Genomic DNA, 25,022 nt, shown 5'->3' on the forward strand with positions numbered 1-25,022 from the left:
TCGTGAACTTCCGGGATGTAACAGATCTAACGGCAAAAGACCAGATGACATGATGGCACCATGGAAGAGGGAAAAGATTATTCTATGGGATTTCACCTTGCTAAATACCTTTAATAAATCCATTTTTATACACAGTAATTGACTAATAGCTTTGCACGTAAAAAGGTTTTGTTTCTTATGTAGAAATAATTTCTAAGTTGACAACACTGAGATTTTTATCTTTTTCTTACCTTTTGTTTTCAAAATGAGGTGTCTTCAAAGAAGTTCACCTAGTTGATATTTTGATGTGGCATATTGAATTGTTTCTTTATTATGTATATATATATGTGTGTGTGGCTTCTTGCCTTAAATTATATAAATGTCGTGTTTGGTCATTGGCGGATTTAGGGATTATCTGCTTGTGGGGAACGAACCTAACGGGGATTTGGAATACCCTACAGTCGAGTGGTGGAATCAGGAGTTACCCCCCTTCCTGTTACTACAGAGAAGCTCTCCAATAGTTTTCAGTCATTATGTAAATAGAAATGCAATCTTTATGCAGCATACCCTTATTGCATTTTAACATTTAGATAGCAGGTATGTCGAGTCAAAACCGTAACAAAACATACCGCCTCTGCTTTTTTTCCATTTCGAACAGTGGTATACAATAAACATATTTAAACTATAATATTAACATCACTTGTTCCAAATCATAATGAAAGGAAAATTTCAAAATTAGGACTACTTGAAGGTAGTTGTTGCTATTTAATGTTAGTTTACAGTTCTCAATGTATACGTCATTTACAGTAACATTTTCTTTGTCTTATTTAAGCGCACTCGATTTCTCTTCTTCTGTATGATACAGATTTCTACACGCTTCTTCCCCAGCGCGCATGGCAGTTGACTTCAAATTTCTCTCTTCAACAAAAGTAATCGTTACAGCGCCTCTACCATGTAAACCAGGAATCGATATATTTCCAGGGCAATGCTAAGACACTTGACAATAATTCGCCAGAATCAACGTAAAAGTCACGTCCAATTACCTATAATTCATATGGAACAGATTGTCCTGTAGATAATAATACTTAAAATATCTTACCTTAACTGAACTTCTCGTCATTCAAAAATATTATGGCTTGGTAAAGCATCTTCTTATTGTATTGAAAACATTTCCAGAATTATGTGATAGCGCAGTGGTAGACGTCCACCTCTAGTGCATGGAGTCCCTGGTTCGATCCCAATCCGTATCAAATGAACACCGTGTACAGGGTTTTCTCGGAGTTGTCACGCTCCCTTCCACTTATTTTCATTAAACCATTACCATCAGTGTCTTAGTGTTGGTGCTTAATCGTGATGTTAAATCTTAAAAAAATAAAATAAAATACTTGAATGTCAGCTTCACGTAAAACTGTCACTTTTTCCTCGCTGTTCCTTAACTATTTGTGTTAACGTCGCTGCAAATTTGAGTTTCATCTTGCAATAATCTGCAGAGTACTTATAACTTTTTTTTTTGCAGTTCCCAAGTTCAGCGAACATTGTTACGTAATGAGGTACTTAGGCATAGGAACTAAATCATAATCAGGGGAAAGGATCGATTCCAAAAAAAATTGAAATTACCACAGTTCCTTTTATTTTAAATTAGCACTACACATTTATTGCATAACAATACAATTTGTTTTTAAAAAATCTCGTGTTAGGCTTACTTTTTCTCATTAAGGTTGACTTTATTTTTTCTTTATTCTATTTACAGACAAAATCTTTATAATATTATATCTATGGTTTCAGCAAGAGTCAAGTAATGGTTATTTCCAACTGGAATTAAGATTGCAATACGAATATAAAATCCACAAAGAAATATGTATACTTTAATATTTTTACTGTATATACTGTATATAAGTACAAAATACTAAGAACACACTAAAATCTTTTTAACTTGGTAAATAAATAGGATACACCACTCAGTAGAAAATCATTTAACTCTTTAACTGGTTATGACGTAGTACTACGTCATGGTATATGTGCAGTGGAAACGAATGCGACGTAGTACTACGTCTTGACTAAAAAGTCCCTAATGTTCACTGGTAATGACGAAGGTCTATCTTGAAAACTTTTCTCCTTTCATTTAAATCGGAAACAATGCAATAGATGGCTCTGAATGCCCATAATGCGCAAACAACATTGACTTTTGGAATAACAGATGGCACATTGTCGCTCGTAAGAAGAACATTGCTGCTGCTATAATAAAAGAAACAGAAACTGCATTTCAAAACAGTAGCAAACGTCTTGGTGAGACGAGAAAGTCTTTGTAACGTTTTTTGTTTATTATTGTGTGCTATTGTTGTTTGCGTGAAACATACATCATTATTATTATCATCATCATTATTATTATTGTTGTTTGCGTGAAACATACATAGTTCTACCGTTCTTGTAGCTACGACGTAGTACTACGTCTGCCACTGAGAGTACACATTTCCAAAAAACTGTGCCAATTAAAGGGTTAAAGAAACTCAAAACTCACCATATGAGAAGAAAAAAACAAAAATGTATACACTGACGGGGACAAATACTCTCACTGCTGATGTTCCCATTAAAAACCAATTACCGATCATTCAAAAATGTATAAACTAATAATGAAGCTTTATTCTAACTGTTTTGGTAATCTAAAAAGCATTAATCCTTAAACGCACGAGATGGTGTTAATGTACTAAATCTCAGGGAGTTGCAGCGAGTCAGGCGTAACATAATTTCACAACTGACATTTAAAACTGGTCGGGTAAAAGGTGTTGGAATTCTGACAAACAGAAGTAAAATGTTATCCCGCACAAGCCAAGTCTTACAACCTTGATAATCACTTCCTGGGTAATGTACCTAAAGGCCTGGTTATTTGTTTCATATCCAACACTGCCTTCAATGGGAAATCACATCTCAATCCCTATGAGTTTCAAAACTAACGTTAACAAACTGCAATTAGACGTTGGCTCAAAATCATTTCCTCCCAACCCCCTGACCCCTGATTTTAATAATGATTTATACCTTCAAAGTTACTATACTCTGATATCAGGTACCGGTATATATTATCAAAATTAATCGCATACTGTTACTCTTAATGAATATCGTAATGGATATGCTCTGTATGCTTTTATTCTGTTTCCAACAGGAACTTTAGACGATAATACGTGGAATGTAGTTCGTAATTCCACTGTAAATTTAAAAGTATCATTTTCAGAACCTCTTATATGTATTGTGTATGCACAATTTGATTCCTTAGCACAAGTAGACAAAGATAGAAATATTTATACTGATAACACCTTTTATTTATTCAGTTGACTATAATGAGGGTTGTTGTGCACTTCTCTGCTTTTCACGATAACGATGAATTTATTGTAAAGGAGATAGCATTTGTAAATCCTGACGTTCCCTTTTTTCAAAATTGGATATTTAAACAACTATGTCCAATAAATAAGTTATCTGAGCCTATCATAAGTACAAACAAGTATCTAGGTGAGAATGTGTATGGCATTACCTGGCACGAAGGCGATGTAGAGTATTTTCACCTTAAGGAGATACTTCAATCATATTGTTCAAATACTAAAAGTATTTACACACATGGAATAATTAGAAAGTGTTTTATTCAAGAAATTCTTAAAGAAATATTACAAATTTAGAAGAAATAGACTGTCCGAAGTATACTGCATTGTTTTCACGTTCACAAGTGTGCACATAATAAACATCCTTTCGGACAATATAGGTGCAATGTTCATGAAGCATCACTGTATAGTGAATATGTAAAAGTTCATGATTATGTTTTATATGAGAATGATAATTACACACTTACTACAATTAGGAAAAATAATAATCTTCATCATGTATAGTGACGAATTGTTAAAAGTGTTACTAGTTGATAAAGTGACTGGTGCATGTGCTACAGGAATTTACCCCATTGACAAACTTCCTGTAATGAAACCGCCTGCTGCACTTGTGATTAATCTTGATAAATGCGATTGAATTGGTTCGCACTGGGTAGCAGTGTACATCAATGAGAAAAAACAAGGCTACTAATTTGATGGTCTTGCTATGGACATTCCCAAGGAAATTAAGAACTTTTTATCAAAAAATACTAAATTATAATTTACAAATAGTGAACAATATCAGGACGATGATTCTGTATTGTGCGGATAATTTGTTTCATTCTTTTTGCATTATATTATTGGCACTCAATCATTTCAAGTGTTTAAAAATGTTTAACAAGAAGAATTTGAAAAAGAATGATGATGTCGCTTATAAACATGTAAACAAAATTTTAAAAAGAAAACACAATTTTTTATTTTTTATTATATATATTTACAATTTTTTATTTTTTGTTATATATACAAGTTTTTACTTAAATTTTTTAATTTTTACACTTTTTAAAAATTATATCCCTGCATTTTATTTACAATTTCTCATTACAATCTTGATAATGCATTAGTTAATGCTGTCGATCTTACATATTTCCAGCAATAATTCAACTGTTATGCATTACGATAACAATATTCATTAAATATGTTTTTACATAATTCATTTAATGAAGGACATTGTTTTATTTCTAAATCAATAACATTATCTAATGGAAATATTCACTTAATCTAGAGATTTCTCTGAACCTTTACAATAAAAGGTTGAATTCGTTGCACATAATTGATATGAAAGGTTGCGTATGAATGATACAGTATATCCAGTTTTAGTATCCCACTTCAAACCGTGTAAATTTAATGTTAATTGATCAATTTGTTTTTGGCTACCTAATGATAATAATTTATAGTCCATTGGATATCTTACCAACCACTGGAAATTTACTGTATCATCGCATGCGCTTAGATAACACTCACGAATAATATATTCATTATTAGACATTTTAAAATCATGAATATAAATAATACACTAATTTACGCATGGTGAAATTTCATTTGTGCGCTGAATGAAGAATGGTATAATTTGACCAACAAACTCTGTGTTTCTTAAAAGATCACAAGTTTTACGCATAAAGCATAGAAATGATATTTCACTATGTTTTTGTTCAAATACTTAAAAAAGTTTACTAAAAGATTTATCAAGAGATAAGTACTTCGCTGCAAATGTTCCAGCATTATGAAGTTGAGTACAATCGCGGAGAATATTCAATTTGCATTCCACGAATTCAATTTGATTATTATTTCGTAAGTATAATTTTATTGTTTCTAATGCACAATTCACATTAATATTTTCAGCTTTACATAACACACATGAAACACTATCACGATTTGAATACATTTTTCACTCTTCAATGTCCGATTTCCGTCTGTCTTAATAGAACCTCCAGTAATTCCGGGTGATAGTTTGTATCACTTAATAATTCCAGATATGATTCATAGAATTTTTCTCTTGTTAATATTCCAATAATGTATGTATTGGAATACAAGTAAAACACATCTTCTTGAACACTAGGGCTTGCTATAATACTCCAAATACGGGTTTCCAATGGCTTTGGGGGTACATTCATACAATCATGAGCATAATCATGATAGGATCTTTCTCTACAACTATCACATATTAAGTATCGTTGAAATCCAATTTTTCAATAGCTTTCTTAATACATTCAGGGTTCACTTTTTGACCATTACAGCAACAGTCTAAGCTCCAAAATCTTGATGTTCTTGTTAATACAGACGGAGATGATGGTGGGGTTTCTGAAACTGTTAGCACTGGTGATCCTATTGCGTGAATATCCAATTCTTCATTTGACGATGATTCCTATATTTCAGGTTCAGCATCAGATAATGATGCTTCAATATATCAATGATCCTTTTTTATAGGACTGCATGGTATATCTTGATATATTTTTCTCTTATAACCTGAATTTGAAGTATATTCAAATCCACAAGGCAATCTTTTACGCGGTGCTGAAACTTGTTATCTATTACTCAGCGGCTTTTTCTGATGTGTTCCCACTGCGGCGTCAATTTGTTTGCTAATGCGTCGGCAAAATTCTGTGATGTCACGTAGCCATAAGGTCAATACCTTATACCACCAGCTTTCACTTCTATCTATCCATCCGGGATGCACATCACGCGTAAACCTCAGTTAGTCTGCTGACTTCACCCAGGAAGGACATACGAAGACCTTGTTCTGTACGCAGTATAACCTATCATGGAAACGTATACATACTCCGTAAAACGAGCTTTTTAGTATGCTCACACGCAGTGTTCGAGTAGTTATTACGATTAAAAGATATGATCTCTCATATTAAAAAATGTCCCGCATGAATAAAGTTTATTCCCTCTCATTTATAACAACCAGTATTATTATAAATAATACGAAAGAACAAATAATATTGGATCAGAGCATAGCTGTTCTACGTTACGTAGATGACCTTCGTATAGCAGTAAAAACAAATAAATAATTGGTTCACGATCAATTTTTTTTAAAAAAACGAGTTTCCAAGGGAATTTGTTTTTAACAAGTTCACACTAAACTGTTCGAGAAAATTAAATTAATTTGTATAATTACAATTGAATTTAACAGCGAGCAATTATGAGAAAATAAAAAAAGTTTTCTGTACAGAGTCAAGGGTTACATGGACTATTCTTTACAAGGTAACAGGGACCATTCCTAACAGGGCTCATTGACTTCAGGGAGCATAGGAATCATATTATAACATCTAATTTTTAATTTTATTACATAATCAAATTTTTAACAAGTTTCCAAAGGAAGCGATCTAATAAAAAAGCTGGGTTGGAGATTAATTTTATTTTAGTATAACTGTTCTAGTGAGCTTCATATCAAATTTTAAATATGTTCACAGCATATAATTTTATTAGATCACAATCGAAGATTGTTTAGAGCTTCATATCGAAGTGAGAGAAAAAAATTATTACGGAAGCAGAGCTTTTTACGGAAGCGATCGATTAAAAATTATTACATCACAATAAATTTTAATGCACGTATGCTATGCATATTTTAACAACGAATATTATTATAAACAATACGATAGAAATAAATATGACACGTTATACAGGTGATTCACCTTACAGGAAAACCCTCACCTACTTTCCCGTGTGTCATTTAATGTCACACGCTTTCTCTACATTATCTACTTGTTTCCATTAATTTACCGTTAAGGCGGTACCTTTATTATCTAATTGTTCCCATTAATTTACCGTTATGGCTGTACCTTTAACGACTCTGAGAAAACATAACTACTAAATATACATTTCCCGATTATACACATAATATGAATATTAAAAGTACCCTACAAAATCATTATCAAAATATATTGTTACAAGAAGACTGTTATAGATATGCGACAATAATTTTGGACATGAATAGTTCATAGTACTTTCACTAAGGGCATGATGCTTTGGTCGCGCGCTACGGAACTATCGTCCCTTTTGTGCAAATTGCGAGTGGCTCGTCGGTAGGGCCGGCGCTAGCAGTTTTCCCGCCCTGGGCGGTACTTTCACTTGTCGCCTCTTTAATCCGCAAACCTTAGTTTGACAGAAGATGTTCAAGTGTCACAAAAAAGTAAGATTCCCCATTTAAAACAACATGTATGAAACGGAAAAGTAAACAAAAAATTGAACTACTTCCCTCGAATGCTTACGTAATATTTAAATGACTCCATACATGAAAATATTCAGTATGCTCGATATCGTTGTATATTTGTGATATACAGCAGTGCTACAGAAAATAAAATTTTAAAAAATATACTTATTCACGACTAAGAATTTTAATTTTTGAATTTATTTGACATCGAAATGTGTTTCCAATATAGTATGGAGCATAAAGACAATATAATGAATCAGATATTACGACAAAACTACGGAAGAACGTAGATGGTTTTTAATAAGCTTAAGTTTCGAAAAACATATTTCTTCACTTGCCACTGATACCAGTAAGATTAACAAAATCCTAAATGCAACACTGACATTGGGAACAGAGTCATATTTCTCAATTAATTTTAAAGTCTTTTGGTGAATTTTTAGGCTTAATTATAGCGGGTAACACTTTCAGTTCGTTTTCCAATATCTTTCGATTCTTTGTGCGTTAAAATGCTGGCAAGTTTAGTACACTTTTCAGACAAAAGTTTAGGTGGCATATCTTTAAGATGGTATATCGTAAATAAAATAGAAATACTCGCTGTAATGTTTAAGTTGCTCAAACCTTTCTCTTAAAACTAACACAATCACGTCTAGAACTTCGTAATAAAATCGATCTTGTATCTTGTTTGTGGATCTTCAATAGCTTCATCCCCTGCTTCGTACTGAAACTGCCTCTTTTTTTCGACTTCGAGCTTGCACTGCATTCCTATCCGTGGACCATCCATATCTAATGCTGATGCCAACTCCATCGCATCAACTAAGTACGATTGAAACTTTGCGTCATTTCTACTCCTCTCAAAGTACTTAGATATATTTTCAAGAAACCCGACTGAATCCAAAACATAAGAATCAATGCTTTGGAGACATTTGCTTACTATGTTTATGTGGAGTAAAAAGTCATACACCAGATAACAACTGAGTAAAGGAAAATAAAGTCACGCAACTGGTTTGCTATACACAGAGCATCGTGGGAGGCATTCTATCTGTTCTATTGTCGTTACTTATTTGAAAAAAAAATGAAATTAAATCTTTGAGTTTTACGTCCCATGGTTATGCCGGTTAGGCTAGAGGAGACGGTGATGATGAGTAATGAATGAAATGGTGGAATGAAGAAAGTGGGAGAACCCCGAGGAAACCCACGCACACGGTGTTTGTCCACCACAAGGTTCACTTGGCGGGGGCTAGGATCGAACCCGGGACCCCAAGCACCAGAGGTGAACGCTTTACCACTGAGCCACCGTGGCCCTCCGTTACTTATTTGAAGTAAGGCATCATAAACCTCCCTTATTTGATATCTAAGTGGAATCAGAACATCAATTCGGCTCTCCTACCTTGTGGTACTTAATGGTTTGAAGTGAGACTGCTAATATATTCCTTTAGTATGGCTCAACGTTGAACTGATGCGGAAAAAGTCAAACTTTTTAACTATACAAAAAAATGAAACGGTGTACTGAGATTCTGTGGCTGCATTGTTAACGACAATGTTTAGTGAATGACTACTGCAAGGAACAGACAAGGTCCGGGAATTTATTTATAAAATTCTCTTCTGAATACTTGAATGTTTGTCTTTCATATTGAAACCATTGTCATATCCTTGGCCCCTCTTGCCTTCGATAGGAATGGAACTTTCATTTCCTTTAGCTGTTTAACTATTACTTCTGTCAGCCCTAAACCGATGGTGTCTGTTACTGGTATGAAATCAAGAAAGTGTTCGCAAATTTTTACGAGGCATTCTCCATTACTGTACGTAAACGAATTATTATTGTCATTTGCTCTGTACCAGAAATATCTTGCGTACAATCCAGTATTAACTTATACAATAATATTTTACAGCTTTCAACAAAGACAGTATTTTACTTTTAATTTGTTCACTAAGAATTTGAATAATTTCATTTTGGATTTCTTTTCCTAAGCAATCGTGGTAGTTATTTTGCCCTCCCACTGTTCTTTTAAAGTATTCGGCCATGATGCTGTCAAACTTTGCAAAGAGTTCTACCAGTTTAAGAAAATTACCATTATTACTTGTGTAAAGTTTATCTGATGTTTCGCGTAATGGTAGACATTGTTCATCTAAAAATTTGTATTATTGCAACTAGTCGTTCTATTACCTTCTTCCAATGTTGTGCTTCGGTATTTAACATTTTCTGGTGTTCTGCAACAATTGTATATTTTACGTTAATTGTATAGAAAAAATATGACACCTTGATAATCTTATCCACTTAACTGAAACTCTCTTATACGCCACTGCAAGGGAAGTATTAAACGAGATACCTGTGGCTAGTAATTTGATGATTGAAAATGAGGGGAAATGCTCTGAATTTCCTGAGCATTTTCCTGAATGTGAGTGAAGTAAGTTCAATTACATTCTCAGGTGAATACAATTTTATTTTTACATGTTGCCCTATTACGAAGCATTATATTTTGATAGTATTTTCTTTTTCTAATTTTGCCACCCATTAGAATTGCCGCCCTGAGCGGTGGCATTTCTCGACCCCCCTCGCGCCGGCCCTGTCTTGCGATTTCGTTGTGGAATGATCAATGGTGTCAATTAGCGTGGCTGTGTTGAGGTAGGCATCTACGCAATTTGTGAGTGATATACATAGTCCGATGCTCTGCTGTTACGTGTGAAATTGCTGTATAACAGAATAAGAAGTGTTGCGTTTAACCATAGCTATCTCTAGGAAAGCCCCGCCATAGAAACTTGGCAACACAGCACGAACGTCCTATCGGCTGGAACATTTGCTTTTCGGTAAATGGTGAAAATCGCACGCTGTCAGTAAAAGGCGTTGGTATTTAGATGCTCTAAAGTGTCACATTTATGGGAATTAGAGGACAGAATGCCAGATAAATGTGTTATGCCTGGGTATCAACGTAATTACACTAAAACAATTAAGGAGGAAGAATATGTAAAGAGTTTCCGATTTCCAAAGCGTTCCATTCTTAAGCGAAATATTGGATGATCATTACGAATTTGTAAACAGTAAAGATTATTTTAATAGTTTGTTTCTTGAGATTCTAAACAAAGACTATTTGAGCAGTGAAAAAATACATTAGATGATTCCGCATTTCTGTACGTATGTGGCTGTACACATGTGTTTCAAGACTTAACTGTGATGCGCGTAATGATATTTTGATACATAAAGGGGAATCAAAGGATGAATATTTCACTAACATAAATCGAAGCAGTTTGTCGGTACCGTCAGATTTTATTGTAGAGTATGCAAACATGTATTTGCAATTATACAGGTGTTAATATCTAAAGGATATGAAAACAAGTTAATTTCAAACAATAATCAGAAATTAGTCTTGCATCGCTTAAGTGTATTAGGGATAAGCAGAGACAATAACATTAGAGATGGCCAGAACCGGTTCCTAGTGGAACCGGTTTTCGGGTCTGAACGGATCCGGTTCTAGAAGATCCGGTTTTTCGGATCCAGGTCTGGAACCGGTTTTTCGGATCCAGGTCTAGAACCGGTTCTTCGGATCCAGGTCTAGAACCGGTTCTTCGGATCCAGGTCTGGAACCGGTTCTGAAACAGAACCGGTTCCTCGCAGAACCGGTTCCTCGCAGAACCGGTTCCGCTGGAACCGAAACTTTGTGACCATCCCTACGCTAAACTCGAGCTGCTGGCAAGATGTGAACAGTATGCTAGATGAAATGGTGGAAGCGACAGGCAGGCGCCCAGGCGGCGGCAGCTTGTCTCATTTGGCTAAATAAACTGGGTAACTGGCAAACTCATTGGTTAAACAGGCAAACTGGCCAACCCATTTGGCTAAACACCCACTGGTGGACCAAATTTTTTTTCTGGGGGCACAAGCGGGTCTGGGCGAGGAAGGCAGAAGCGCATGGTCCTCTTTGCATTATTTTTGAAGGTGAACTTTATGCCTCCTTTACGGGTCTTTGGGGGCTTTCGGATCCAGGTCTGGAACCGGTTCCTAAGATCCGGTTCTGGAACCGGGTTTTCAGATCCAGATCTGGAACCGGTTCCTAAGATCCGGTTCTGGAACCGGGTTTTCAGATCCAGATCTGGAACCGGTTCCTAAGATCCGGTTCTGGAACCGGGTTTTCGGATCCAGGTCTGGAACCGGTTCCTAAGATCCGGTTCTGGAACCGGGTTTTCGGATCCAGGTCCGGAACCGGTTCCAGAACCGGTTCTGAAAACCGGATCTCCAAGAACCGGTTCCTCGCGGAACCGGTTCCGCCGGAACCGGAACTTTGTGGCCATCCCTAAATAACATACTCGATTATATAATTATTGTAAATCCATGCCACCACGACAGTGAAAAATTGGTAGGAAACATTGTTTCTATGATGTGTAATATTCTTTTAAATAACTATTCAAAGTAATTAAGCAATCTGTTGTAAAAGAAAGGAATAGAAGGAAGTTAGACATCATTTCAGCATGAGAACAGCCTTAAATAAACCTAAAATTCTGACAATACTGCCAAATTTGTAAATGTACTGTATATGCATTATCTACAATACTTATGAACATGGGCGCCTGAAGAAAAAATTTTCTAGGGAGACATCTCCCTGGTTCCTATATTACGTTTGGTTTTTTTTATTTATATTAAGAAAACCTTAAGAAATTTAAAATGAAATCTTTGAGTTTTACGTTCCACGGTAATGCCGGTTAAGCTAAAGGAAACAGTGATGATGAGAAATGAGTGAAATGGTGGAATGAAGAAAATAGGAGAAAACGGGAGAACCCCGAGAAAACCCACGCACTCGGTGTTTGTCCACCACAAAGTTCACTTGGTGCCAGCTGGGATCGAACCTGGGATCCCAAACACCAGAGATGAAAGCTCTACCACTGACCCACAGCGGCCCTTAAGAAATTTAAGTTGTTGTTATAATACACATACATTTTCGTGAACCAAGGGCACCGGGCCCACCCTTCTGGGTGGTTTTAGCACCGGGCCCACCTTCCTGCGCCTATATTTATGAATACTTATATATAGGCGCACGAATAGGATAGGAACTATTCTATATATAAATCTAGAATAGGAACGTATGCATATATCATCGTCACTCATACACATAGCCTCAGTGCTAAAAAGGACGCTAAACTTCAATTTAATTGTCAATTTAGTGATATTAAGTTTATCCTACTGTTCGTTTACTCATTCTTGCTTTGACTGCCATCTTTCAATATATTTTCTAATCTTATTTTATGAATGGATTTTATATTATTCTAGTCAATTTGTTGTCATGATCCTTGTACTTTAAACATATCTTACTAATTATATTGTATCAGTCAATCACTTTTTGATTACTTATTACCAGGACCGTATTTAGGTAAGTGCTATTCTGTGCTCGAGCACAGAGCGGCAAAATTTTGAAATTCTTTTTAAGATTCACGATAAAGTAATTACCCGCAGAGTCCCGCGCAAGCGCGACAAAATATGTTAATGTATTTAATTCGCTCTAGTTACAGTAGTTACTAATTAGCTACCTTATCTGGTTATTTTCAAAAAGCCATCCTCTCTCGTCCCAGGCTCGTACCCAGTCCAAAAATTTAGGGGTCCCGGTAGAAGTTGGGGAGGGTGATCCAATCATCATATCATATCATATCATATCATATCATTTGCAAGCCTATCGTGAAAATTTTAGTTGGGCCCGACCCCCTAGTCCTCCCTGGATACAGGCGTGCTTCCATCCCCACCCCAAGGGATGAGGATGAACTGAACATTATGAAAACTCATACCGTTAAACTCAGAGATCTCAAAAACTATGAATTCAACACTAATATCTGTCGTTTTCGATTAGAAAAAATACTTTTAAATCTTGCCCCTCTTTCCCCGGCGAGTGGAGTATGACCTTGAAGTTGAATTGGATTAAAACTTCATTATTCATTTCAGCGACCCCAAAAACTATGAAGTCAACTCTAATATTAGTCATTTTCGGGGGGGGGGGGCAAATTTTGTGAGGGGGTGGAAAATTATTTAGAGCACAAGGGCGCACAATATATAAATACGGGCCTGCTTATTACTAACTTAGGTTATTACAGTATCCGGGCTCGATCCGTGTACCTTCCCGATTGGGATTTTTGTCCCTGTGAAGGGCTTAGCCATATTATTACAGTATCAGGGTTCAATTACCGTTTGTTCCTGTTCGGGAGAAGCCATATTATTACAGTACTGGGTTCGAACCTTAGACGTCCCTGTGAGGGAAAGCCATATTATTACAGTATGTGGTTCGATTCTACTCGCTCCCTATCGAGGAAACCCTTTTATCACTGTAAGTGGTCCGTGTCCTACGGTCCCAAGGTGGGCTTACGCTTTTACTATGGTCTGGGATTCGATTCTCCACCGTTTGTATGTCTTCTTTAGATTTTAACAACAGGTTGGATCGACCACCAAAGCTGACCATATAGCAGCTGGACTATACGGTTCGGAGTTCGGTCAGAACGTTCTGGGGAACCAGCACAAAGCTTACTCTAATTATATTCTTAGCGCTAATGCAATGTAATAATGTAGAAATTATTACGTTGCATAGGCGCTATTTATTAGTGCTGAAAAGAAAATTATGTTAGATTATTTCTTAAAATTAACATATATATAAATTTAAACCATGACTATTATTTTGAAAGGATACTCAGATCTTCACTTTGATTTTAATTAACACTTAAACTTCACAAACAAATATTACACTGCTTTTTGGACATTTTAATTGGATAACTGATTATAATGATACTTTGATTTAGGCCCATTTATTATGAAGAACGCGGTTGACGCGGTCGTCACGAATTATTCGTTATATTTCGTCACATTGTTAATTTCCACTGTTTCACTAGCACTGTTCACTTACTTTGACACTTGAAGAGAAACAATTTTTGGTGATTCTAGGGGGGCTGTCCGGAAGGTTGCGGGTTGGTTTCCTTTCATCTTCTTTCCGATAAACAGGTGGTTTTTGCTGCTTATCTACTCCATGTCGCTGAGACAACTTTTAGATTAACACTTCTAAACGAACATTTTAAAATTATTGATAATCTTCATTATTATAGGGTTGATTCAATATTACATTTAGATTTACTACGTTTCACACTTGACAAAAATTAAACATGATTTTAAGTTGCTTCTTCATTTCAGTTGTTCGCACCAGTTTGTCGTGGTAACTTCACTGAGTGTATTCGTCAGACTAAAACACTTTTTCTCTCCGTCTCCTCGCGTTGCTAGGCAACAGCTCAGTTCGCTACGCAGTTTGGTGATGTCACAAGTTAAAAATAGCTATGACAACCCATAGATAGGAATTTTTAGAGACGACGATTGTTCTTTCTGCTGAATTTTAGCTCCTTATTTGGGAAGGAGAGAGGAACTCTACGATCTCCGTCGCAGTCGAGACGCACATACATATATGCACATTCGTTCGTTGGCTGAGAGAAAAATTCTTGAGAGTGCTTTTATGCGAGGTTCATTTAAAAAGTTAAAATTTTTCTTCATTAATAATCGATCAACTAGACCGTACAGTTACAAGGTAGCCTTCGCTATATTAGTTTCTTGCTTTTTACATTCAACAAGAATATTCCATTTGTTTATTGGACAAAACAATCACAAAAAGTTGACAAAATGAATTAAAAAAGAAAGAAAAACAACCTGCAGAAACAAATTGTCCTCGTGTTGCTTGCGATGGATGTCGAGTGGTGTGTAAAAGTGTTCGGAGCGTTGCCACACCGAAGGCTATGGTTTAACAGTAGACATGGTTGTGTCCAAGTATTCACGGTCGTGTAGGTCGTGTAAAAGTGTAGACGTTGGGGTTTAAGTAAAAGTGATTGTGTTAATTTGCAACTGCCTGCGCAATGGCAGATTACCCTATTCAGATATAACTGAATACCTGGCAGATATGAAGCTTATTTATGGAGAGGCCAGGGGTAATAGCTCAGAGGCGAGGCGAGGCGTGACCGTCGTCCTCAAAGGAGAGTAAATTTCCCTGGATTTTTCCCGCCATGTTCGCCTTCGAGAGATAGGGTCTCTTCAATTTCTCCTACGTGAAATCCGAGGAAACTGCACCATGTGGACAGTTGAGTTTGAAGACAAGAGTACTGGGAATGATCAGAGACTGTCTTGAAACTAGCAGTAGCCATGTGTAGAGCGTAAAAATCCCTATGCAACTCTAGTGAATGATCAGCAGCAGAGATTTAGTGTGAGCGTGCGGTGCGGTATGGTGAATAATTTTATGGCAGAACCATATTTATTACAGGCCCGCCTGTGTCAGAGTACTTATCTTTTATTTTTACGTAATATTCTCCCAAAATTGTTAGAACATGTGCCGTTGAATATAAGACAGCAGATGTGATCCCAGCATGACAGTGCACCTGCACCTTTTGAGAGGAATATGAAGACCTACCTAAATGAAACACTAGCAGAACGTTGGATTGGGAGAGAAGGACATGTGCTATGACCACCTCGTTCACCTTACCTCACACCTCTTGATTTTTTTAGGTGGGTATGGCACGCCTTTTGTATGCAACGTCAGCCATTAAGTTGTTGCTCGAGTTAATATATCTGCTTCAGTCATCTCCAAAATTTCCGGTGTATTTCAACGCACGCGGGAGAATTTGCTTCGCCGATATCATCTTTGCAATGCGGTGAATGATGGACAATATCAGACTGTGAACTGTTGTTCTTCATAGCTGTCTCGTATACACATACTGTATTGTACAAATACTGTACAAGGAGTCTCTGAGTGTTTCACAAGTATCTTACTTTGGACGAAACAGAGTAAATCGGTAGTTTGAGATTCTATTTCTTTGTATCATTATGCAACACGTAAACAACTTATGTTTCGTCGAGTTCCATTGCTTCTGTACACGGAATTATTATCTTTCACGAAATTACGTATTACGAAGAGGAGTCACTTTTTATATTTTCACACACTCGTAACTTCGACAGGAAGTCGATCATTTATCATCCGTCACCATTAGACTAAAAGATATAACTGTAACACATTAAATACTTCGTTTCTCTTAAATTCTTCTTCCGAGAGTTTATTCTGTACTGAGACAAAATAGATCAATCTCACATGTGTATCTTTCTTTCGAATTTTAAGTGTTCTAATTTGAACGATGTACTATTACTTTTGGTTGTTGAAATCTTGTACTTAATTGTTGTTCACTTTTCTCATTCAACATTTGGTAAAATACTCGAAGGAGTACTCCAGTTTCTTTGAAGTCACCCTTGCATCGCCACTGCACTACATCCGATTGAACGTTAATGAAATATAGGCCTACATCTAAAAATAATAGACATTCCCTTTTGCCAGATTTCGATCCAACATTTTTTTCTCGAGTAGGACTGTTTTTGCATTGTTCCGAAAATTTTCGGGTGGTCATACCTCCGAGGTATTTCTACACCGAGGTTGGTCTATACTTTTCATTTTATCTCGGAGACAGGAATCACCTCCCGACGTTTACAACATTAATTAAGATACCATACATATGTATCTTAATATTTTGTGCCCACCACTAATATATATATATATATTAGTGGTGGGCACAAAAAACGGTTTCGGTTTTCTCCGAAACCGGTTATCAGTTTTCTCCAAAACCGGTTCGGTTTTTCACCTGATCCGGTTTCGGTTTTCTTCAACACTGATTCCGTTGTTTTTTTTTTCAAAATTTGTTCTATTTCTGACCAGAATGGTGTTTCGTTGTTCTCCGGAAACCGAATCCATTTCCACAGAAATAGTTTTATGTGTTTTCGAAAAGTTTTCACCGAAACCAGTTTCGGTGAAAAACCGAACCGGTTTTGGAGAAAATCGAAATGTCGGTTTTTCGGGTTTCGGTTTTTATAAAAGCCGGTTTTGCCCATCCCTAATATATATATATAATTTGTATGGGCGCCCTTTTGGAAGACTTGTCCACCGCCCTCGTTAGTATTCCAGCACGGGCCTGCTAGAGCTTACGAAGATATATCAGCTAATTTCTTTGACATTGGGAAAATTTCGGGCAAAACTAATAAAAAAAAATCATTCTACGATATCATTAGCATTTAACGAAAGTGTTGTGAACAGCAACCAGAGGTCTTATTGAGTTAAAGAAAAAACAATAATAATAAAAATAAGTGCAAAAGCTTAAGCACAGTTTTCGAGTCAATGAAGATGACAAATGAATATGTAATCCTGAAAAGTAATTCTGCACGATAACCACACAACCTATTAAGGTAAAACTGATACTGATGTAAACCATCACCAAATCCTTATTCTGACACCAGCAATATAACAGTTCATAGAATGGTTAACGATAGTCCAAATTTATCATTCACTCTTAAACTTTCATTTTTGTTTAATTAAAATAAGAGCCCAAGTTGGTACGTACATGCACATCAGTCGAGAGATGCAAAGCTGGATAAAATGACATATGCCATGTTAAATTCCTATTTATACAGGGTGTCCATAAATCCTGGAAGCATTAGTATGAAACATAGCACATAAAGACATGCGGTTTTCTGCAACGTTTCCTACAACTCTTCAAGCTTTATTCACAATTACAACACTTCCACTCGCGCCCCGTTAGTTGTCCTTAGAACGTTGAGACGATATTCAAGCAGCAAAGTCAGCCCGCTGAGGAAAGTTGGTTGGCTCCAAAGCTTGCGTAATTTGCACTTTGTAGGGATGCAGCTGTAACCGCTTGTGGAGGACCTTATGAATTTTGGTCTCGGATTGAGCAATTCGCGTGAAGCACGACGGACCGATTTCTGAGGGCTGGGCTGAAATGCCGCTTGTTCGCTGTCTATCACTTCTTGAGCCACACCTGGTCGTCCACTCCGCGGCAAATCCATTACGCTACCTGTCTCTAACACCTCGGAGATTTGTAGAACACGTTGCAAAAAAAAAAAAAAAAAAAAAAAACGCATGTCTTTATCTGCTATAGTTTACGAGCTATGTTTCATTTTAACGGTTCCAGTACTTTGTAGACACCTTGTAGTTTTCAAGAAAAAAAAAAGATTTTTATGGCGCAAAAAATTTCACCGTTCTCTACAATGACAGAGTTTTTATCCTGTTATTAAAGAATGATTTATGCATGTGCTGTACGAATAAAAAGAGACTATTAACATATTGCATCTATTGCTCATGTTCTCCTAACGTTGATACTCATACTTCTGGCAATGACAGAAACACTCTAACAGTTACATGCCGGTACATACTGCTTGCAAGTCGCTTTGTTCATTCACCAAGTTTCCATAAAGTTTCTATTGGAGTTACCTTACACTGAAATGTGATATCACTGAGAGTGGTAATCTTCCGATTTTCTTCTACAGATAGAAATGACTTTGGAGCAGAGTTTGAAGGAAAACACAATTCCTCAAACGCATAGGCGTGATGGAATATGATAGAAATCCATCTACCGTTTTTATTTACAAGTTAATCAAAGCATTTTGATTGGTTTCATATATCTCATTAGAAAAAAAATAATATTACTTGATAGGATATATATAAACACTACTCATTAATCAAGCAATTTTTTTATTGGCTATTTGAAACAACAAAGGGTTAACAAGAACTAGAACAAGAACAAGAACAAGAACAAGAACTAGAACAAGAACAAGAACTACAATAATTTTCAAACACAACACTCGTTACAGAGGCAACAATGTCTCTGTCCTTCCAAAATAATGGTAAACATTATTTATGAAGATGTCACGAGGAAACATATACAGCATCCTATCAGGATTTATCAAAATTAATCCACGGGCCATTAGTTGCCTTCTGGAAAAGGCTATGAAAGCGTCAGCCTTGTTGCGTCTGCTACGGTAACTTCGCGGATAGTTGTTTCGTAAGATATCGATTTTACGATTGGTAGGTGCCATCGTAGTCAGGTATACCCCGTAGCCATGAGATCCCATATTCGCCCGAACAACCCTTGATCTACGTATAAGTCTGGCAGAACGCAGATCGGTATAGTGAAATATGGCAAAGCCTGACCTTATTCGTAGCACCTTCTGTTCGTATGGAAGGCCTTCAAAATCCTGCTAAAGAAATAAAAGATAATATTATTTTCCTTAACATGTAAATTATTTTTCTTAATTTAAATACTGTCCTTAATTCTATTTAACATTGAAAATGATAACAGTACTGCAACTAACCTAATGTCATAACATAATTAAAATCAAATTGAAAAATAAATCTTAAGTTTTAGTACAAATGTATAGTGCAGGATATAGTTTAAAAACTTTTTTGTTCTAGCAGCTAAATATAAGCTCTGTAAAATAATTTTCAGAATAGAAAATTTTAAGCCTGTGTTTCTCGTTTATGAATAGTTATTCTTTAGATAAAATATTGATTAGGTGTTGTTTGCCACGGTGTAGTTTGCCACGACTCGATTTTGGTGTTGTTTGCCACAGCATTGCTTTTTCTGATTTATCTTGTACCATAATCGTGAAGATTTATACAAAATCAACTCATAAGTTGAGGGTTGCCAGATGACTATATTATAAGAATCAAATCTATTATATTTATAAACAAAATACATACAATACAAACGGTCCCAAAATCGTTATTGGGTTACTGCTCCTATTCCGTAAACCTAGTTCCGAACAGTGTTTCTTTCAGAAAAAAATTGTTCCAGGGGGCACACTTAGTATTCCTGGGGGGTACTGCTGGCATTATTCTGTTTATTATTATATTATAGACGAATTATTTTGGTCTCCTACTTGGGGCACTCTCAGAGCTCCGGAGGGGCAGTGGCCCCCAAAACACATGTCTGGAAGAAACACTGGTTCCGAATATTCATTAAACATTTCTCTCCAAAAGAATTTTAGGAGTGTTTTAGTTTATTCTGAAAATTTTTAAATTTTTCGTTTCTGACTTTAACCGTAAACCATTTTAGTGGATTTATATTTTTGGTCGTTTGACATTACATATCATTCGATTACTTATTAATTTATATTTTAATGAGTTTGTATAGGCTGATTCTGTTGAGATATATTTATATTTAAGCATAGTTTGAAACAGAAGGATATTGTTACGCGTTTGTAGTCATGCCATGAAATATTATCTCCATTTCATTAGTTTGAAGTGAGATCTTCCGTTTACATTTTTTTTTGAAGTTTTCTATACCATAGTGGTGTCTATAAATCTTAAATAAATGGTCTTCGTGAAACTATGAACTTTTTTTTTTAATCTTTGGAAGTATAGTTTTGTTTTAATAATAACATTTTAATATTTTATATACGTTCATGCATTGAAAACAACAATACAAATAATAATAGGAGTTTTAGTTTTCCATAAATTATTATTATTATTATTCTTTCTCGTTCTGCCTAATTCCCATTCTGACTAATCTTTGGAGACAGGGAATTTTATTGCGAGGAGGATTTTTAAGAGAAATGCACATCGAAAATATGCAGCACTCTTAGCATATTTTTATGCATATCGAAACTCACGTATATAATAACTGTAATAAGTGTGCGCAGACAAACCCCAAGCTGTCAAAATCCAGCTGAAAATTCGAACGAGACGTACAAAATCCAAGGTACAGAATCATAGGAGTATATATTGGATGTACCAGTGCACACCCTATATATATATTTTGCTTCAATTGTCACGTATTCTAAAATGTTATCTGTAATTTTTCAATTTGCTGAAATAAGTTTTAAAAAAATACTGAAAACCCAAAATAAAAACGTAAAAATATTATAAGAAAAGGGCAGATTGGCTTTGATTACTTTCACACCCACCCATCCATACGAAAAGTTCTGAGTACTACTATTTATTATATATTTAATACATTTAGCATATTACTGAAGGACCATTCATTTTACTTACGAAAAATAACTGTGATGTTATTTGATCTTTTTTTTTTTTTTTAATGTTCATCTTCATGAGATAGCATATAGCAGTCTTTTGAGTGCTGAATAAATGTTTATTAATTTGAATTGTGAAAAACTGATCAAGATTTTTTAAAAGCAAAGATCAAAATGTGAAATATATACCTACGCACATACTATAACAGTCTTATATGTTTTATTAGGTTTTCAGTATTTTAAAAAGAAATGTTATTTCAATAAAGTGAAAAATTACAGATATTTTAAATGCATGACAATTGAAGAAAAAATAACCTTTTATTAAGCTGCAGCTATGATTCTGTACCTTGAGTTTCGTCCATTTTGTCCACTTGGATTTTGTCCTGCATACGTAATAATATGTTTAGTAATTTTAACAGATTATTTAAGAAGAATATATCTTCAAGTTTTATCATAATTTTAGATGTTATTCTACTTGTTCTTCTCGGAAAATTGACTAGAATACAGTTTTTTTATTAGCAGTGTTATTCACATCTACTTTAGTAAAGATGAATGTGTTGTTTCGAAATTCGAAAATGTATGTAAAATTTAAAAAAAAAAATCATATTTACTTAAGTAGATGTAGATAAGACTACTAATAGTCCTGGATCTAGCTATGGTTCTGTAGGAAAGTTTGAGTATGGAGATTTTTTCTTCAGAAATCGTTAGTAGGTGTCTTACTTATTATTTTCTACTTGGGTGGACACCCGTCACTTGGTACGATTCCCGGATATGACGTCATCAAATGTGGCGGCTGCTTAATTACAAAAATGTTCATATATAGGTTAATATTAGACTGATTAACATGTAATTACGTTCTTTTCTTTCAGGATTACTTAGCAGGAGTCCCAGCACGTATATTTTTAGTAAGGTGAACACCCGACATTTCTCTAGGATGACGTCATTCAAGATGGCGGTTTCCTAATCACAAAAATGTTCATATTTCGACTAATATTGGACTGATTAGCATGCAATTTCATTGTTTTTTCAAGATTGCTTATCAGGGGTCATAGTAAGTATTTTTCTTACTAAAGTGAACCTCCGACACATTTCTCTGGGATGATGTCATCCAAGATGGCGGCTACTCAATTACAAAAATATTTATACTTCTGGTAATATTTTACTGAAATTAACACACAATTCTGTTATAATTTTTCATTCCTGTTAAAATTGTTTTTGTAACTAGTTTCAATTTAGGTGGCCATCCCACAAATTATCCACATACCATATCATCCAAAATGGTGGCTATTCAATCACAGAAGTCTTCATCTCTGTGGTAATATTTGACTAATCAACATGAAAGTTTATTTCGTTTATAAAGGAAAACTTAGTAAATGACGTAGTAAGTTCTTTTAACTTAGGTGAACATTCAACACTCTTTACAGGCATGACGACATCAAACATGGCGTATGCTACATTATTTGCTTTCGTATCTCTGGCAGTTGTAAGTGTAAATATATAAAATACTTCAAGGGTCCTAATTTAGAGTGTAAGTTTATTTTTCCTTGTTCCTCAGGATTTTCAAATAAAAATATAGATACTATAAAATTGTTGAGAGTTCCAAAGTCTACTGAAACAGAGTTTAAACCAAGTGAAATTTATGCATCATATGCGACGTAAGTGACCATAGTGTTTTAACTACTGTAAATGGCAGAGAAAGAGTCAGACTAGCTGTCTAAGTGTGAAGTGATATTGTTGCTATACGTTTGTGCTCTATAATATGGAAACAATATTTTATAATAATCTAAATAATGAAGGCTATAAACAGTATACTCATAAAAAGACATTTTAGGAGCTTGAAAGTGAGAGGGAAAGATTAGCAAATGTGATGTGATTTTGAGTTTTACGTCCCGTTCAGCAGCGAGGCTATATGAGACGTGGACCTACTGATTAACGTGGAATCCGAACCACATGAGCTCCCGCCGGGAATCGAACCCGGGTCTCCCACGCCAAAGGCGCGTACGCTAACCGCTTAGCCACGAAGGAACTCAGATTAGCAAATGAGACTAGGGAAACTGCTTCTCTATTAATAGAGAGGAAAATATTTGGAAATCCTCAAGAAAACGAGCACGTCATCACAGTCCTCAAGGAGATACTTCTATGCGACACAATTTGTGTATTGCGCGGTGGCTCAGTGGTAAAGCGTTCACCTCCGGTGCTTGTGGTCCCTGGTTCGATCGCAGCTCGCGCCGTGTGGACTTTGTGGTGGACAAACACCGTGCTAGTGGGTTTTCTCGGGGTTCTCCCGTTTCCTCCCACTTTCTTCATTCCACCATTTCACTCATCTCTCATTATCACCGTCTCCTTTAGCCTAACCGGCATAAACGTGGGACGTTAAACTTAAAGATTTCATTTCATTTACAATTTGTGTATTATTTGCAACCAAAAAAAGTCACATAATCGTGTTTACAGCGAGTAGGTGTTCACTGACTTGGGAATGTAGATAAAACGAAAGGACAACTGTCTCCTGCATGAGTTGACAGCTAAAATAAGAATAAACATGATTGAATATCATTGACATAGCAAGCAACAAGAGCATTGAGTAGTTACGGACATTTGTCAAGTGTGCATTTTGAATTTCCTCGCCTTCTTCTGATGAAAACGGCATACTTCACTAGTGCTGCTGTGGGCGTGATAAGAAAGTGTTACAACTAGAGGAAAGAAACGAGCTTGAGAGCCCTGTCTGGACTAACCATTCATCCTATTTTATTTTACTTCACAGTAACAAATTTCCAGTTGAATTGTGAACAAAACACCTCCTAGAGTATGACGTCATTTCTTAGTACTTTGACACCCTTCTGCTCAAAAACACAAAACGCGCTTTGTGGTGTGTTATGGTCACTGGCGTCTCTGGCATGTAAAATTTGGGAGGGACATCAAGGAAAGTGATTTAAACGGTACTACCAAGCCTAACCTGTTCATTAACTTCGATTCCATTTGTTAGCCTCTCTACTTACCTTCACGGACCCCCTGAGGTATATCAACAAGTCTGTTATAATCCTTATAATCCTTTCATAGCCTGAATATTATATTCCAAATAGCGTAATTATTATTTATATGTTATTCTGTCGTTAGTAAATAAATTAGAATAAAATATTGAATATTTTGTACTTCAAAATATTGAGGGGGACGCGTCCCCCTCGTTCCCACCGCCAGAGACGCCCATGGCTATGGTATACTAAAGGACTAACTAGTCCAAAAATTTCAGACTTTTTTTTATCCAAACCCATTGGATATATAGGACAGTGAAACATGCCAAATTAGCAGAATTACCCAGCTTTACGATTTTTTTCAGGCCTTTGGTAGCAGCTACAGGTCTGTAAATTTTTGTGTGTTAGCTTATGACCCCGGACTACATGTACACACAAATTAACACCTCTACATTAGTTGTTTCCCCTTCCCAAACATGTCTTCAATGTCCAAAAATGTTGCTACTCTAGGCCCCTATTTTATCCTATTAAAGTGGTTTTCGGCAAAAATGTTGAGATCAAAGTTTTAGCTCTGCACGAGTTGGAGACGTCCAGCAATTTTCAATTTGGTAGGACACATACATGCTGAGATATTAAAAACAACGTAAAAGCCTAAAAGCGAAAAAAAAACGTAAAATGGCGGCAGCCGCTGCGTCGCCACGGAATGTTGTAAAAAA

At 35.8% G+C, this 25,022-nt stretch overlaps 1 protein-coding gene across 1 annotated transcript in view; it reads right to left on the reverse strand.

Annotated features, from left to right (window-relative positions):
• Positions 1–19,084: 19,084 nt before the first annotated feature.
• Positions 19,085–25,022, reverse strand: part of LOC145676144 (uncharacterized) — a 140,634-nt gene continuing 134,696 nt past the window's right edge. Inside the window, exon 6 of the mRNA XM_081747051.1 lies at positions 19,085–19,564. Coding sequence (XP_081603177.1) covers positions 19,172–19,564 — 393 coding nt within the window. The 3' untranslated portion in view covers positions 19,085–19,171. The remainder of the gene's footprint in view (positions 19,565–25,022) is intronic.

The sequence above is a fragment of the Thermobia domestica genome, chromosome 18, assembly GCF_964235325.1.
Source record: "Thermobia domestica chromosome 18, izTheDome1.hap1.1, whole genome shotgun sequence".
Taxonomy (NCBI): Eukaryota; Metazoa; Arthropoda; class Insecta; order Zygentoma; family Lepismatidae; genus Thermobia; species Thermobia domestica.